General features: G+C 57.4%; 1 protein-coding gene across 2 annotated transcripts in view; it reads right to left on the bottom strand.

Annotated features, from left to right (window-relative positions):
* Window positions 1-18184, bottom strand: part of ITPKB (inositol-trisphosphate 3-kinase B) — a 104091-nt gene that overhangs the window by 4817 nt on the left and 81090 nt on the right. For both annotated transcript variants that reach the window (XM_043484549.1, XM_043484550.1), the window contains exons 3-6: window positions 9300-9399; window positions 7853-8066; window positions 3083-3287; window positions 905-1006 (exon numbers count right to left, since the gene is read on the bottom strand). In XM_043484549.1, coding sequence (XP_043340484.1) covers window positions 905-1006; window positions 3083-3287; window positions 7853-8066; window positions 9300-9399 — 621 coding nt within the window. The remainder of the gene's footprint in view (window positions 1-904; window positions 1007-3082; window positions 3288-7852; window positions 8067-9299; window positions 9400-18184) is intronic.

Here is an 18184-nt window from a genome sequence, read left to right as displayed (position 1 = left end):
ACCACGGGCCAAAGTCTCTCAGCTGGAAAAGGCTGGAGGGAGACTCCCCAGTACCAGCCGGTGCTGAGTCTCCTTGGAGAAGGGCTGTCTGGGTCCAGCCCTCTAGCTCAGCAGTCCTGGGGAGCCCATGCAGGAGAAGGCACCTCTCAAGCAGGATCCAGGGCCCACCTCCCTGGTGTAGTCAAGTCCTTGACGGTCACAGGGTGCCCTGTAATTGGGGTGTGGGGGCTCAACACACCCTATCTCACATGATCCCAGTGCTCAGAGCATCTGTCCAGCCTGCCTACAGCAAATGAAGTCATCTGTCACGAACTTCTGCCACCCACACCTCCAGGCGCAGAGAGCCCGTCAGTTCTTGCAGGGGAGGGTGATGTGACATCTAAGCCCCAACCCCCGCACACTTCCGTCACTCCGTCTCAGCCTGGTGGAGGGCTGGCCAGGCCTAGAAGTGCAGGGACCAGCCAGCTGCCGGCCCACTGGCTGTGAGCCCCAGCTCCCCCACTTTCCTAGCTGCGTGCCCTTGACCACTCAGTCTCCTCATCTGTAAAATGGGGACAAGGATGCCGAGCCGCTGCAGGCGGCTGCTGTGAGGGTTTGGTGAGCACTTGGCGTAATACTTGGCAGGCAGTGGGTGGGGCGGGGCGGGGAGGCTAGAGGAACACAGCGTTGGAAAGGACTGCTCTGAAGGGGATGGAGACGTTTTGGGGAGCTGAGTTTCTGGTGAAGGGAAAAAACGAGCACATGTTCACCCGCCGACAGGCTGACAACCACACCACCTCCCTCTCCACCTTCCAAGCAGAAGTTTGAGGCCAGGGTTTTCTGCATGGGTACCACGGCTCAGTCTTGGGCTGGGCAAGAACCCCCAGAGAGGGCCCAGCCCCTTTGCGGGGGGCACCTGACTCACCAGGATGTTTGGGTTTCCTTTAGTGAATTCTCTGAAGGCCTCAATCACCTGCTCCCTCGTTTTGGTCTTCTTGAAGTCCCGGTTCACAGAGCCATCTTCTTTCTGAGGAGAACGACATCCACCCGGGAGGCAGGTCAGCAGACAGCCCACAGGTGGGCACTGCACTCATTCCCCCACCCCGTGCTTCAGAGCCAGGAGCCCCAAACTGACCCCCAGGCAGTGAGGTGCCCACAAGCAGCACCAGGAGGCAGGCACCGGACTGACCGGACACGGGGCGGTTAATCGGACGCACAGCAGAGGGCGCCTGGCCTGGGCCCTGGCTGAGGAGAAGGAGCAGATGGCACCAGCGTCTCAGGCAGAGGAAGAGCATTAGGAAGGCCTGGAGGCCTGAGGGGAGCTTGGGCCAAGATGGGGGAGCAAGGCCATGACAGCTGCCTGTCCTGAGGATCCCGAGTGTGAGCAGCGGGGTTCTGAGAGAGCCTCATGGGTCTCTGCTGCCCCTAGAGGCCCGGATCCTAGAACCGGGGTGCCAGAAGGTCCCTGCTGCCCAGGGACGCCCTTGCTCACCACAGGAGAGAGGCGCCCCTTGCCCCACGTTCAGATTGCCTTTGTAATTACAGGTATCTGACTTAGGTTCCCTGAGAGCTGAGGTTTAACAGCCCACCCGGCTCCCAGCCCCGCCCAGCACACAAAATGGGTCCATTTCCTGAGCCCGGTGCTAAGTCTGTTCCAGGCAGACCAGGCAACACGTGGGGCTTATTTAGCACCTCCATTAAGAAATCTGTTCTTTAAGATCAAAGCGTGAGCAAGGATGGCTCCCCCAGGAGCCCCCAGACGTGGGTCTGTGCACCCCGGGAGCTGAGCTTAAGGCACTGTGGCTCCCTCTGCAAGAACGGGCAGGACCCTGGGCAGCGTGAGAGAGCTGTGGGCTGGGCCTTCCCCACCCCACAGAGGGTCTCTGCGGGGGCCCTTTCCTGGACTAAGGGAGGGGAGAGGCTGGTGGAGAGCTGGTGAAGGCAGCTGGCTTCTCTCAGAGCCCGAGAAGACGGGCTGTGGGCTGCTCCCAAACAGCTGGACAACAGAGACCAGAAGATCCAACTTGAGATGGAGAGAGGTGAAGGGGAAAGCAGACTGCCTCAGACAGATTCAGAAAGGAAAAGGAGTGCCGGGAGGGAGAGGATGTGCATATAACAACACTGGACGCAGAACACAGCAAAAGCTGCTTTCAGAAGACAGGGGAGGGGCAAGGGGCTTTCTCAGCTCGTAAAGCAGCTGTCCCGGGGGCCACTGCCCAGCAGAAACTTCCACCCAATGCCATCTGCAAGGAAGCTGCCCTGGTTTCACTTGCTCGGGATTCATGCCCTACTCTGGGCAAGGGCTGGCCAACATGAGCCAAGAATGGACAGAGCAGAGATACCCAAGAACGCTCAGGGACTGTCCTCCACTGAGAGGGATGGCTGCCTGAGACCGAGGGGCCAGCACCTCACACCATGCTGCTTGAGGCGAAACGCACGTCTGAGCTGACCGCCAGATCCAACAGCAAGGGCAGTGTCTAGGAGCCGGGGTCTGGGGAAAGCATTCTCAGGCCCTACTCAGATTAGTGAAGGGGAAAGAAAGGAGAATGAGGTGGCTCGGAAGTTGGGGGGTGGCCTCGGTGCAGGCTCCCCAGAGGTGTTTGGTGACTCGGATGGAGCAGTGCCTAGTCCTGCCCACCTGGGCAGACGACTCGGATGTCAAAGCAGCTAGCAGGCTCCCTCCCTTGCCGGCATCTCACTCTAAGCCCTCCTTTTGGGACCCTGGGCAGAATGAGCCAGCTCTCAGCCCTGGCATCCAGGCAGGGCCCTCCTGGGTGGGTACTCAGTGCTGGGCATGGTCTAGACTGAAGGCAGGGTCATTGGCAGAGAGCTTACTGCTGGGCAGGGCTAGAAGCTACCCCTGCTCCAAGGCCCCAGCCCCCTCCATGGCCATCCTACCCGGACTCAGATCAAGGAGTAGGCCAATTTCCCCAAACGTCTGCCCCTGGGGCTGGCTGCCCATGCCCTGGTCTATACTGGGAGGAATCTTACAGCCTCTGAAGGACCCCTGGGGTGAATGTTGGTGGAATCCAAGGACCCAGTCCTTTCCCATCCAGGAGCTGGGCGGCTCAGGCAGCTTCAGGCCCCACCTGGCAGTCCTCACCTTGATGCCCTCGATCCTGAACCCGAGGGTGGCCGTGGAGCTGATGGTTTCCCTCCACTGCATGTACCGCGGCTTGGTCACGGCCCGCTGGGCTTTCTCCTCCTCGGTCGGGGCCTCTGGGTCCACCTCAATCATCTTCTGGTACATGTCCTTCCGGAGGCTGGGCTTCTTCCGGGCCTTAGTGAGCTCCTCCTCCAGATAGGTCCTGCGAGGGAAGGGAGGCCTCATGAGGGCCACTGGCTGGACCGAGGCCCACTGGCGCCTTGCCCGAGGCCTGCAGTCAGCTTGGCCAAGCCAGGCTCACCCAGGGCGGGCACACGTTGGGTTGGGCTGGGCCTGGCTCTTTACAGAGACCAGGGCAGCCTTGCCTAATGGGGGCAACTTTATTCTGAGACCACTGGGAAGGCCTGACAAAGCCCAAGGAGCTCTTCCTTCTCGGGGAGGCTCACAGGACCAGCAGGGGAGGAGGAGCCAGGGCAGTTTGGGAGCTCGTCCTGCTGCGGGGAGGATGGGGAGGGGGCTGAGGGCAGGTCCATTCAGGGCCCAGCCTCCCCGCCCCCCATGGCTGCCTGGGATGCTCCCAAGAAGCGAGGGCTTCGGAAGCCAGCACCTGTGTGGGTCTGGGAGCATGTTCTGTCCCTCTACCCTGCCCATCTCCCTGGTGCTCCTGAGGGCTCTCTCTGAAGAGAGAACACCTTCTTGAGTAAAAAGGCCAGGCCAGAAGGCGGTCTCTGAAGGAGCCACAGTGCTGGAGGGAGAAGCATGATGGAGGGGAGGAGAGGGGAGCCTCGGGGCTCCTTTTGCTACAGAAGAGACATGCTGGGCTCTTCCTGCCTCTCGGACACCAGGCCTTGAGAAGATGCAGTCAAGCAAACTGTTTGCCGCCGCGCCCTCTGCACAGGTGTTGAGGGCGGGGCGGCGCGGGGTCGGGGGGGTAGCCTGCAGGCCCAACTGGCAGGGGTTCCCTAGAAATCAGCGGACGTTACAGAAGCAGGGACAGTACAGACTCTGAGCAGCCTGGCACTGAATTCCTGGCCCCAGGCTGCCTCCTTGACCCCCAGGGCCAATGGGGTGAGTCACCCCCCTGCTGCACACCCCAGGGCCAACGGGGTGAGTCAACTCCCCTGCTGCATATCAGACGCCCACCCTCCTCCCTGCTACTATTTCAAACTCCCCATCACCCCCGACAATGAGTTCAGCAGCTGTCTGTGACCCTTCCTGAAACAGAAATCTGCAGCGTCAGTTAAGTAGACGGAAGTTTTCTCCCCGGGCCGGTGTGGGTGGGCATTGCCCACACAGTGGCCTGTGACAACCGGCCTGGCTTCCACCTGCCATCTGTCCCCAGGGGCTTTGCTCCACTGACACCCACCACACCTCCAACCGGCCAGTGTGGGACTCAGAACACACTAGTCAAATCTACATCTATTAAAAAGTTTCCAGAACCACTGGACCAACTCTTAACAAGAAAAAAGCAAATCTTTGGGTGTGAACTTGGGCCTGGTCATTTAGGACCTTCCAGGGCGTGATGAGGGCTTCCTAGGTAGCTCCGCTGGTAAAGAACCCGCCTGCAATGCAGGAGAGCCCGGTTCGATTCTTGGGTCAGGAAGTTCCTCTGGAGAAGGGATGGGCTACCCACTCTAGTATTCTTGGGCTTCCCAGGTGGCTCAGACGGTAAAGAAGTCACTGCAATGTGGGAGACCTGGGTTTGATCCCTGGGGTGGGAAGATCCCCTGGAGGAGAGCATGGCAATCCACTCCAGAATTCTTGCCTGGAGAATCCCATGCACGGAGGAGCCTGGCGGGCTACAGTCCATGGGGTCGCAGAAAGTCGGACACGACTGAGCGACTAAGCGCAGCACAGCACAGGGAATGATGACCAGAAGGAGGCGGTCTGCCTCGGTTGTGTTGTCTACACACACACACATGCATGCACACACCACTATATGTACGCCCGTGTACACAAACACCACCGTGTGCAGAGCCAGGTCAGTGATGATGACAGCTTCAGGGCAGAGGCTGTGGGCAGGCGGCTTCTGCGTGGACTTGCGTCACGCTGGCCCGTGTGCGTATTTGTGTGTGTGGTGGAAGTGGCTGCCATCCCAATGCTCCTGAGTGCACTGCAGAGGCCTGCAGGGCGGGTGGGTGGATGCACTTCTGCAAAGGTTTCTCAGTAGCTCCTTAAACAGGAAGCAAGCCTCAATGTCAAATCCCTCTCCACATGGGGCTTTCTCCAAAAAGGGGCCCGCGTAGCTCAGTTTGGGCAGAGTTGCTCACCTTTCAGGGAGGAAAGGGGCTGGGCAGATGCCTACAGGGTCACGAGCTGGATGGTGGGGTCAGGGGTCCACTGGGAGGTGTCCTGACACTTGCCCAGCCCACCTCGTCCACCCCTGTGGGAAGGTCACGCCTCCATATCATGTGGAGGAGGAGCAGAGGCCCAGGGGCAAAGTCACAAGATCAAACAGAGGGAGGGCGCCTCTTAGGAAGGCAGCTGGTTCATGGGGAGCCAACAGGTGACACACCAAAGCCACCCATGCTCACCACCCTCCCCAACCTGCTTCCACAAGGGCAGAGGTGCTAAGGCAGCTCGGTCTCTGCCTGCCAGCCCCTGGCCCGAACGTCAGGAAGACACTCCTGATTCTCCAGACACAGAGTTACAGGTTAAATCGAAGAAAACTCCCTAGAGCAAAGCGGGCTGATGTCCTTGTGGAACCGGGGTCCCAAGAATGCCCCTCGTTAGGACACCACAGGTGCCTCCATCACCCTCTCCTCAGGCCCCACCGTGGCTGAGGCTCAGTCTGCTGACCAGCCCTTCCACCACAGTGACGAGTCTGTGACGAATCTGAACCCCTCCTGCTTGGGATGCAGGGTCTGTGGTGGCCCCGGCTCCGGTCTCCTCCCTCTGACAACCACAGATTCCCTGGGAAGGGCCAAGCTGCAGCCCAGGCTAGACTGGCAGTCAGAGGCCAGCTGCAGAGGTGGGCGGTGTGTCTGTCTGGCTGCGTGGCCCTGGTGAGTCCCTTAAGCCACTGGTGGCCGAGGCCTCCTGCCCCAGACTGGCCTGAGGCCCATCTGCCAGGACGGCTGGAAGAAGTCCCCAAAACTCGGAGCACAGAAGGGCCCTCCACGCTCAGGACCCAGGAGACAGGGAAGGTGGGGCTGGAGGGGGACTTGTTTGGGGGAGACTTATCCCTTTCCCTCCACTCAGGCCCTCACTTGCCCACACTTTCAGTCTCCAAGCTCTGCCCAGGACTGAGCTAACTGTGTCTCAGCCCTGCTGGGGGCTCCCGAGAGCCCTGGGTACAATGGGACAGAGGCTCCAGGTGGCAGGGGGAAGGGGCAGCCTTGGTGAGAGGCGAGGCTCCTGTCCCCCCAGCCTGCCAGGGAACAAGACGGGCACACCGGCAGCCTTTCGGAACTGACTGGCCAGGCATTCTTCCCACCGGGTGTACTTTTTTTTGGCCGTGGTCTGACTGTACAGCGGGTGGGATGGAAGAGCAGTGGCCAAGTGGTGGCTGGAGGGACGTTCTGTCTCCTCCCTGGTGGGCTGGAGATGGTGAGACCCCTGGATGGAGGGAGGAGAAGGCTGGGGACAGTGCCAGAGCAAAGACTGGGACCTATACTTAGCCACCCCTTCGTCCCCGCCCCCGGGGCAATGCCAAGGGGACACAGCGGGCCAGCTTGCAGGGTCTGATTTTATGACACAACTCCCAGGAGGAATGAAGAGAGAAAGAAAACTGACCAGCTTGCCTGCTTCTCTCCTGTACGGACGCACACACGCACGCATGCACACACACTCACACACACTCCTCTTTCTCAATCTCCTCTTTTAAGAAATAAAACTGCTTAAACCATCCAAAGCAAACACAGGCTCCAGCTGTGAGCTCTGCGGCTGGGAGCCTGGTCTCCCCAGCGGGCAGCGGGTGGGATGGAGGAGCCGGCGTCTGGCCGCCTCCTCTAGGCACCTGCAGTGGGGCGGCTCTCTGAGGCCTGCGGGGACTTCCCCACCCGCTGCCCTGCTGGGGAGAAGGAGTTACCCTGTGACTCCTGAGGTGAGATGGTCAGAGTCCAAGAGATGAGAAAACCCGACCAGCAAAGTGGGGACGGCGGCCAGGTCTCAGGCCCTCTGGGCTCTGCTCACCACCCTGTCTCCTCCAGCCCACTCCTCCTGTCTCCTTCCCTCCTGGGTCCTGTCTGGGCAGAGTCTGGGGTGGGGTGGGGGGCCCCAATTCCACACACAGGCTGCCCACATACACATCTGGCCATGTGTCCTGCCCCTGACCCAGGAACACGCAGCTGCCAGGCTGGGGCCACCACCAGCCCGTCCAGAAGGCAGCAAGCCGGTGCCTGCTGTCAGGGGGCGGGGCAGGAGAATGGGATAAGAAGAGCCTCCCTCCCGTCGCCCCTCTTGTAGCCCGTGTAACAGGAAGCCGCCCCCCTGCTCGCCCCAGCAATCCCGCCTGACCAAACGGGCAGCCCTCTCTGTGGGGAGGCTCCGCACTCCTCCAGGTCCCCTCGGCCCCTGGCTCACTGGAGAAGGAAAGGGGTCGTCCTGGGCAGAGCCAGCCTCCCTGTCCCCTCCGCACATATGCAAGATGACCGGGGTTGGGGTCCACCCAGACCCCTGGCCCCTCCTCACACACATGAGGCCTCAGGGACCACCCAGAAAGCCTCCGCCTCCTGGGATCCCTGAGCGCCGCCGTGCCCAGGATCTGCTGCCCGGCCAGCTGGGTGCCGAGCAGCGGGCGGGCCCCGTCCCAGAAGCCTGGCTCACCTGACGCCCATCTTGCAGTCCATCACACACGGCGAGTCGAAGTCAGCCAGCAGGTCGTCCATCTGGTTGTAGCGCTCCCCGTCCTTGACCACGTCCCCGTGGTAGGCAGGCACGAAGGGCTTCAGCACGTCGCCCATCAGCCTGTCCAGGCAGCGCTGCTCCGACTCACAGTGCTTCTTCAGGATCCTGCCGTTGGCAGCCGCCTTGAAGCTCCCTGCAGAGCGAGGTGGAGGAGACCCTGGGTCTCTGGCCCGGGCCCTCCCCGCCCTGACCTCCCCCTGTGGCACACACACCCCTCCATCACAGGGGATGCTGCGGGGTTGGCTAAGCATAGGGCTCAGGGTGTGCCCAGGTCCCCGCTGGCAGAACGGGCCCTTTAAGGGGACTGGGGGCAAGTCCCAGTCTCCCCCACACCCAGACGGCAACTCTGGGCTGGTTCCCCGACTTCCCAGACCCCAGGCTCCTCCTCTGAAGTTGGAAGCAGAGCAGTGCTCACAGCTGGAGGGTGAGCAAGACTAGCAGAGGTTCTGGGCAGGACCTACGCACCACGCTCTATGCAATTTCTACCCCCCACCCCACCATCAACCCTTACCAGCCACGAAGGTGTCTCCACTCTCAGTGGAGAAGCCCTGATAGGATGGGACTTAGTGCCAGGACAGGGAGAAAACCTGGGGACTCCACATTTCTGAGCCACACCCTCAGGCAAATATTGAGGAAGGATGTCCATTGGCCTGCCTTGAGCTAGGCCAACGTGGTTGAGGATATAAAAAAAATGTCAGACCTTGCGCTGCTCTGAAGCCCAAAGGCAGCCGCTGAAAACTCCCCTGATGATGGATGGATCATCATTACAAAGGACGATGCATGACAAAGGGCCACGGCTAGTGGGCTAGACAGCTCTAGATGTCCTCCCCTGTCACTGAGGGCCACCTGGAGACCTCACAGCTAGCCCAGGGCCTGGCCACTGCAACCAGCACTCCACACCGTCCTAACACTCGTGGAGTGACCTGCCCGTCTCTCCCACCAGCTACGAGTCTCTGGGGCAGACACTGTATCTGCATTCGCGCTGTTACCCCGAGGAGCACGGTGAGGTGAGCATACAACAGGCACTCAGGGAAGCACTTAGCTTTGTCTCTTTGCCCAGGGTGACAAATGGCAGGCGAGCTAAAAAGATGGATGACTTTGTTTTATTGAGTTAAAATGAAAGCGAGATTGAGAGAAAGAGATTGAAAGAGACAGAGTCTGAAGGGAGAGATGTGTGATCTGTGAAGGGGTGATGCAGACTATGGAGAGGGCGATTGTCATGTGCATTTTCAAGGCAGTGTTAGGGCCCTTCTCTTGGAGAGCATCTCTGTTCGGAACCTTGAACTCCCGGAATATCCAGGGCCACCCCCAACACGTGTTGGTCGCCTCCCCAGGGAGCCAGACGTCCCGGGAGAGCTGCAGCTACCTGCGTGTCCTGCCAGCTGGATCCAGGGGTACTTCTTCTTGAAGGACATGACAAAGGGAGACCAGTGCACCATGTTTTTTATTTTCCTCCATGATTTGCTCTAGAAACAAGCAAACAAAAAACTCTATGTTAGAAGCAGAACTACTACTTTCTGGTGAGGATGAATTCAAAGCCAGGTAAGCTCTGGCCACAGGACGAGAGGTGAGTGCCATACCCCAAAGAGGCAGCTCTGAGGACCTCACCTCCAACATCTACGTGGCATATATCTAGGGGGCTTTGCCCCCTTGTACAAACAGGATGAGCAAAATACCCCGAATCAAGGGGACAGGCTCTGACGCACTGTGAGAACAGAGGACAGGGAGGGCAGAGATTCTCCATCCAGGGCTGACCCCATCCCATGCCAGTCTCCTATCAGGGGACAACTAAACCAGTACTGCCCTTCTTTGTGCCCCTCTCGGGGCTTCAGTTTCTTCATCTGTCGAGGGAGGGTTTAGTTGCTCCCCAGGCTCTTTGGATCAGTGGATACTCTAGGACTCTGGAAAATGACCTCTCTCATCCCAACAGCAAGGGCTCATAAGGGGAAGACCAGTGAGGCTGTGGTTGCCCCGCGGCAGCATGCCATCTCACTCCGCACTGGCACAGGCGGCGGCAGCAAAGGCAGCTCTCGCCTGTGAGAAGTATGAGGCGACTTTAAAGGGAATTCCCCGGGACTGCAGTGCCACCAAGGCTCTGGTGCACACCGGGGTGAGCAAGCCCGTGAGACTCCCTCTCCACTGTACTTCTCCTTCTCAGGACGTTTCTTAAATGAAAACTGTGTGTGTGTGTCTCTCTCTCTCTGTGTATAGGAGGGGCTCCTTGGGCAGAAAAGAGAACTAACCTTTATTGAGCACCTTATTTTATTTTCTCAGCAAGCATGGTAATCATTGTCATTTCGATTTGCAGAACCCCAGCCTCAGACAAGTAAGTAACACAGCAGCATTTAAACCCTCACCTATATAGGACTACTTTTTTTAAAAAATCATTTTTATCCCCATCAATAAACATTTCCCTGTATAAAAATATCTCTAAATGAACTTTAATAAGAATGGGTTGTAGACCTGAAGATCAAGTGTCCCCAGACTCGAGCCCCTGAAGGGGGTGATGAGAAACATTTCAAGTTCCTGAGAAGCGGATCCCTGAACCAGCAAAACCACAGAGAGTAAACCCCCAAGACTCTGTGCTGGGAAGGGGAAGCTGGGAATTCTGCAGAAGAGGGGGTCCTGCCTGGACAGGGTACCCTGGAGAGGCAGCTCCTCCTTCCCCGTCCTGTACCGTCTGCCAGCAGCCGCCCAGAGGATGCTGAACGGACTCCCCAAGGTTAAATCAAGGTTAAATTGGTCTCCTTTGTTTTTTTCCTCCATGGTGAGACTCAGCTACTTCTGTCATCAAGTTTTCAAGTTGAAATCTGTTTAAGGAGAAAAATTCTTCTCTACGCGAACCTGGCAATGTTTGCCCCATCCCAGAAACTATCGCTCTACCGTCAAGACCTACTCTATCCTTAAGTGAGGGCAGTGCTCTGCCAGGCCACATGACAGAGGGCTGGGCTCATCGACAAGGGTGTTTTTCCTAGATCCTTTTGATGGAGATCACCGAAGAAGGCTAAGGAAATTAAGTGTTTCTTATCTAAGCACCCAGAAGGCTGCATAAGTACTCAGGGCAGACAATGCATGAGGGCAGCAATGGTAAAATCTAGTTACATGAGACAACCAACCAAGTGATGGCCTGTTTGACCCAGGGGGAAGACATTTAGGTGGGTCCAAAAGAAAAGTGCAAGTGATCACCATCCTCTGGTCACTCTCCTGCAACAAAGCTCAGAGGGGACGAGGGTCCCACAGGTTCAGAGCCAGGTCGGAGGCAGGGGAAGGTAGAGTGTTCTCCATCCAGGGCTGAGCTGACCCCATCCCACACCACTCACTCATAAGGGGTCAACTAAACCCGCACTGACCTTTTTCTTTTTTGGCCTTGAGGGCTTAGTTGCTCCATGGCATGTGGGATCTTGGTTCCCTGACCAGGGATCGAACCTGCATCTCTCATACTGAGAGTTGGGTTCTTAACCACTGGACCACCAGGGAAGTCCCCCCACATTGCCCTTCTTCACAAACCCTCTTGGGGCCTCAGTTTTCTCATCTGTCTAGGGAGAGATGGACAACTGGTCCCCCATGCTCTTTGGTCCTGTGGACACTCTAGTAATTCTCTGAAAAATGACCCCACTCACATCCCAAGATCAAGGGCCCCTCAGAGGAAGACGAGAGGCCCCGATCACCCCACTGCAGCGTGTCATCTCATACTAGATTTGCAGATGTGGTGATAGTAGAGGACCCAGGGAGGACTGTCAGCTGCCAGGGTGGGGCTGGAGGTGGGGTGATGCAAAGACTGAGGTCTGCTGGGAAGGAAGGCTGTGATGGAGGCTGACCCCTAGAGGCGGTCTAGGGGCAGCCTCGAGGGGGCAGAAGACTCCTGCAGGCAGCAGGGCCTGTGGGAACAGAGGCCCAGGATCAAGATTTAGAGCAACTGGGCCATGTGTGCTGGGAACGAGAGCTGGAAGCAGTGGTTGATAAGCATGAGTAGGGGCTGAGATGGTTGGACTCAGGGGACTGTGGTATGGGGGAGACAGGCTGCCCTGGGCCTGAGTCCTGGCTCCATCCAGTCCTCACTGACCTGGGACATGTTCTGGACCCTCCCTGAGGCCCTATTATCTCACCTGTAAAATGGGAATAACACATAGCTTCCTCTGATCCCAGGAGGTAAAGCCATTAGGAGTTCACAGGCACAGAGGTGTTTGTGGAAGAGTCTTAGCGGTCTGAGTTCAAGGAAGAGTGTCCTGGAAGTCACCCCGGGAATAGTCAGTCTGGAGCTAAGTTTACTAAAGAATAAAGGCCATGGAGCTGGGGCTGGGCCAGACCCACCCTGTTGGGAGGCAGCTCTTTGGGGACCCCCTGGGACCCACCGGGCAGTGGGCCTGAGACGCAGGAGACAGGAGGGAACTGATGCTGGCTGAGAAAAGCCAGGCTCTGGCCCAGCAGGGGCATCTGAGCTGTGAATCCTCTACGTCCAGGGGTCCAAAAAGGAGAAGGGTGCTCCAGGGCAGGGTCCTCTGACAGCTTATGGGACCCAAGAGCCTCCCAGCATGACTGAGCTCTGAGTAAACGGGGCGTTTTTCTGGGCAGCTTCCCTTTTCCCACACCTCCTCCACAAGGAAGCAATTCTTCAACGTGAAAATGGGCCCCACGTGGCCAAGGCCAGAGAGCCCGCCCCTTCCAAGGTGGAATATTCCACTGGGCCGGGTGTGCACACCAGGGGATTTCTCAACTGCGCTGGCAGCAGCACGCAGGGGATTTTCCTGTGGTTTTAAATAGCAGCACCCAGGCCGTGCCTAAGGTCGCTGCCAAACATTAAACAGAAAAGCAGATCCCGGTCCAGGCCCAGGAAAGGAGGCTGCAGGGTGATCATGGCGCCCCCCACCCCCAGCCCATAGGAGCGGAGAGAACAGAAAGGTGGGAGGTCGCAGAGAATCGGTTCCCCTACGATGATGCCAGAGAGCCCAGCACCCATCCAGGAACCACCTGCTCCAGGTAGAAGCCATGTCCCAGGCAGCCAGTTCCAGAAGGCAGGCGGGGGGCTAGCAGTCTCCCTCTGAGCCCCTTGCTGGAGGAAGCCACAGTCCTCAGAAGTGGATGCCAGGCCTCTCCCCCAAACCAAGACAGGAGGCCAGCAAGACAGGAGAACAGCCCGACAATCTGGAAGAATTTCATCTCGAGGAGTTGATCACCTTTTCTCTCCGGGGAGAGCCTCAAGAGCATCCGTCGCTGGAATCAGACCACAGCCCCAGGTCTCGAGTTTCTTGAGCCCAGCTTTGTCAGACACACAGGCAGCCCTCACAGGCCTTGAAGGTGGTGTGGCCAAGGGTGCCTGGTCCCTCCTCCAGGGCAGCGCTGGCTGCCTGCTCATCTTGCTGGTCCCGGTCCTCCATCACCTCCCAGTCACCAGGACTATCTGGACACCCTCTGCTGACCCTCCCTGGAACACCCCCAAAGCTCCACCTGCCTGACACGCCCCCTGACCTCTCTGGGCGGCAGGGTCCTCATATGTCAATCTGAGGAGTCCACTAGCTGACTCAGGCAAGCTCAGCTCTAATGTACTCCTTACTCACAAGCGGATCTGGAACTGGCTTAACTAAACGGATAAGCCCGGGTGTTCCTCGCCAGTCTGCTGAGCGTGACAGAGCAAAGGGGACGGCTCTCAGAAACTGCCTGCAAGCTGGCATCGTCTGTCACCTCACCAGGAGGGCTCATTTCCCTAGACGTGCAACAGGATGGGCGCCAGCTCCCCCAGCACTGGGCCTGGTGTGCGCACTCCTGACTCATCACTTATGGGCTCTCACTATGTGACAGGAGCTGGGCCGGGCACTTTATGGCCTCATTTCTCATCTTCAAACCACCCCATGGTGGACAGGAGTCTTTCCTCTGTCTGAAGAATCTTACTAGTTGAATTGTTTCCCAGTCATTCCATTTTCCTCCCAGCCCACAGGTGCCAGTTCACCCTGGGAACCTCACACCAAGCTAACAACAGCGGTGTCTACCCACAAGCAGGGCCCCTTCCAGCCCAGAGCACGCTGGACAAGGTGACAGGGATAGAAAACTGGGCAGGAAGGACAAGATTTCTACACGGTGGTTCCCATGGGTGGCCAAGGCACAAGGCTGCTCAGGGGGAAGGGTTGTTCAGGATGCTTCTTCAACAGAGGGGCCCAGAGTGTTTGGGAGATGCTCCACGACCGGCCACCAAAACCCTGGACAGGTCTCATTCCGGAGCTGGGCAGCGGCCACTTCAAGCTCAGCCAGCAGGTGACCCGGGGCTCACCCATGAGTCAGATCAGACCGGCTAATCATTCCTAGACTGTGGCTAGGATTCTGTACTTGGGGTGTTCTTGGGTGGCATTCCAAGGGGAAATTAAGCCCCACAAAGCTGATGGCCTGTCAAGCAGGGTGGCAGGGGGGTGGGGGTGGGGGCGCAGAGGTGCACATCTCTCACCTTGATTCTGTGCTGTATGTAAGTCAACTGCAGAATGGAAGTAAGGTTTTTCGTAGGCTTGGACAACCTGGCTCCACAAATCCCTAGATGACTGCCTGCATGCCTGGGCTAAATAAGCACTGGTCTGGGTTTTGCTCTGTTTTCTTACCTGTGTGCAGGGCAGGAAGGCCTTCCGCTGATGTTTGCTGCAGCCCTGACCTCGCTCTGTGAGAGGTGGGGTTTTGTTCTCTACTCTGGCTGCACGGGAAAAGGCACAGAACCCTAATGCACTCAGAGAAGTCCAGAAGGATCGGGAAACAGCCAGCCCCAGCGGGCAGACACTGGTCCTTTAAGACTCAAGAGATGTGTGGTGCTCTGACACTGCTCTGGCCAGTTCCCTCCCTTCATACCTGACTTGACAGGAGCTCAAATATTCAGAGAATGTGGAGAGGGATTTGCAGCGGGAGAAAAAAAACCCAACAACAACAAAACCCCAACCCTCTTCAAGCTTGAGGTGTCAGAAGTCACCCGGAAAGAGAGTTTCAGAACCTGGCAGACACGCACCAAGCCCTCTCCAGCCACTAGGTGCCTTTGGAAGGCTCGGGGCCTAACACATTCTGTCTCACTTTTCCCTCTGCATCTTTGCCCAAAGATTCCAGGCCTCAGGGCAGATGTGAGTTTACTCCCTATCAGTGACCCCTCCACCCAACACACGGAGCCTCAGAGCACCCGGGGCAGCCTTGGCCAGGAAAGCTGCTCCTCACCCCCACTCTGGCCTGGACTCGAATCACCCGGAGCCCTTGAAAGCCCAGTGCGGAAACGATCCACTGGCCGGTGGGGCTGCTGGGGCCCCAGGGAGGAAGCCTGGGCAGCGTCTCTGATTCTGTGTTTATCTTAACCAGACTCCAAGCTTCCCAGTGATGCTAACGGCTCCTGGGCAAACGCTGCCCTCCGGCTGGTTCCCCCAGCCAGTTATCCGCCTTGTGCTGCATGGAACATTGCCGTAAGACAAATAAAAGGGCTAAACGGGATGACCTCAAAGCCGGGCCATCAAACAGGCAAAGAGGACTGGTGGAGACGAGGAGGAAGATGAAAACGGGAAAGCAGGGACCCAGAGCCAAGGCTAGGGGATGAGGGGGCCTCTGGCCACCCCACCCACAGCTGCTGTCAAGATCAGCTGTATGATACACAGGGTTCAGTGCAAAGTAAAATTCGGGCCCTGGGTCCAGAACTTGTTAAGAATATCAGGATGGGGAGGCAGAGCATGTAGCAAGCGTGGGGCCCCTTTGAAGGCCCTCGGGGACTGCACGCTCTCACTCCTCCCGGGAAGCCGGCCCTGCCTCCTGGAGTGGAAAACACCCCTGCTGTCAGGCGGCAACAGGTGACTTGGGGCTTACAAGGCCTTCCAGCTCCTGACCTGCTCCTCTCTGCCGATAATCACAGACTGCTGGGAGGGGAGGGCTGGAGATTAAAGGTGCCTAAGGTTCTCCTTGGGGGGCTCCCAGCAGTACACCCCAAAAATCTCAGAAGGGGAATGATATCCTCAGCTCCCCCTTCATTCACCCTCTGCACACTCCTCAGGGCCTGGCCTTGCTCTCTCCCTCCTCGTGGCCTCTTTCTCGTCCACTGAGGGGGGAGTGGGCCCGGCAGTGGCGTCGGAGCAGAGTTCCAGTCCAGCGCCTGCTACAGGAGGGCGGGCTGCCCAGGGTCAACACCATCTTCTCAGCTCGACCCACATTGCCCTCTGGGGCCTGCTTCCTGTCTTCTTTCGAGCCACCGCTTGCCCCTCCAAACCAAGGCTGTGTCTCTCCACAGAAGTCGGGGTGGGTAGAGGAAAACAGGGTAGCGACCTGGGGGAGCAGATGCCCTTTTGCTAGAGGGCTGCCTCACACGTAGCAGGAGGTTTCCAGGCCTGGTGCCCCTCCCCCACTCACACACGGAGGGTATCTGCAGATCACTAAACAGCTTCGGGCTTTGCTGGTTGCTCAGATGGTAAATAATCTGCAATGCAGGAGACCTGGATTCCATCCCTGGGTTGGGAAGATCCCCTGGAGAGGTGAATGGCAACCCACTCCAGTTACCTGGAAAATCCCAGACAGAGGAGCCTGGTGGGCTATAGTCATAGGGTCACAAAGAATCAGACACGACTGAGTCACTAAACATACACACACACACACAAACACACCTTCTCTCAGGACTGTGAGATTCTGCAGGCAACTCCTGGCTCCATAAATCCCTCCCCACCTGCCCTCAACACTTTCAGCCACCAGGGATTTTTCACAAGCATGGGTGCAGAAGCAAAGGATTCCGCTAACACCTAGGCAGCTCAGAGACCCTTTCCCCAGAAGCCGTTCCTCTGAGTGGGGTGTTCCCAAGGTGCCCTGGGCACACCCGCTCCCCACTTTTCCTCTGGGTGGGTGTAACCCTCCAGAGACCCAGGAGCCCCTGCACCTAGCTCCACCAGATACTCAGCCAGTGCTTGCTGAGCGGGTCCCCGGAGAGGGCACCACCATTAGCTAGGCTTGCAGCTGCGAGAGGTCCCCCATGGCTCAGGAGGAGGGCGACCACATCCAACGTCACCCATCAGAAACCCAGTCAAAGTCGCTTGAAGCAAGACGAATTTGCAGGCTGCTGAGCGCTCTGCTCCCCTCCTGATAGCCGCAGCAGAGCCTGAACTGTCTCAGACAAGCAGGCCTCCTGAAGACAGCTCCTCACAACCCCACTTCATCCACGGCAGCTGGCCTTCCTGCAGCTTCCCTTCCCGTTGGCCCTGCTACGCCTGCCGCTGTTTCTGCCCCACAGATTCTCTGTACTCGCCTCCTCCACCTTGAGTCTGTCCTAAGTCCTCTCTGCCTCTGAGGCAGGCCACAGCATTGGATTTTGTTTCCAAAAGGCACACGACCTAGGTTTTGGAGCTAGAATGATCCCTTGCTCTGCCGCTTCCCAGCTGCAGCTGTGAGCAAGTCTTTGAACCTCCCCTGCCTCAGTGTTCTCATCTGTAAACTGGGCATGATAACCTCCCACTGGCCACCCCACCAGGTTAGAGAGAGAACTGATGAAGCGGTAACACATACACATGGGTGCTCTGTATATTGTCATCGAACAGGTGAACCTTAGATATTCACTTTGTACTTCTGTGTACAAGCTTTTTTCTTTCTTTCCTTTTTTAAAAAAAAAAATGAATGGTTTTCTCCTCTGAGGCATAAGAGACTGGAAGAAAATCCACTGGGCACTTCTAGAGGGTCAATCATTGCCAGTGGCAAAAAGACGAGCTAACTGTGTGATTAATTGCTTACAACGCTTCCCTTTGGCTGTTCGAGGTAGCTGGGAACCCGCAGGGCGGCTCCCGGGGCCTCTGAGCTCCATGACTCAGGGGGAGCAAAGGCGGCCAGCGCCCAGGTGTCTTGACACCAGTTTCTGGTTCAGAAAGTCAGTAACATTGCTAAAAAGAGAAAGAAGAGCTTCCCAAAGAACCCCACTTCACACATGTGTAACTCTGCAAGGCTCCAGTGGAGAAAATAATAAACAGCGAGACTGCTGAACGGATTTCATTTTATACTGGGGTTTACACACTCTGTTTAACCCCTTTTCCAACTGAGTTGTACCCTCAATAGTCTACTCTTTCCTCCAGCACTTCCCTTTCCATTTAAGTAGATCACTTGGCTAATTTTTATTTTCAGACAATTATAAAGAGTATCCTTTTTTTTCCCCTGAGTGAAAGAGATGAAGGGAAATCTCTAAAATATCAGAAAAGGGAAATTATCTCTGTACCCCATGACTCTCCAAAGCAATACTGCTAGAATCCTTTGCCTTGCTGCACACGTGTGCGTGCAAGTATG

Source organism: Cervus canadensis, chromosome 13, assembly GCF_019320065.1.
Source record: "Cervus canadensis isolate Bull #8, Minnesota chromosome 13, ASM1932006v1, whole genome shotgun sequence".
Classification (NCBI taxonomy): domain Eukaryota; kingdom Metazoa; phylum Chordata; class Mammalia; order Artiodactyla; family Cervidae; genus Cervus; species Cervus canadensis.
This window is presented reverse-complemented; position numbering and strand designations above follow the sequence as displayed.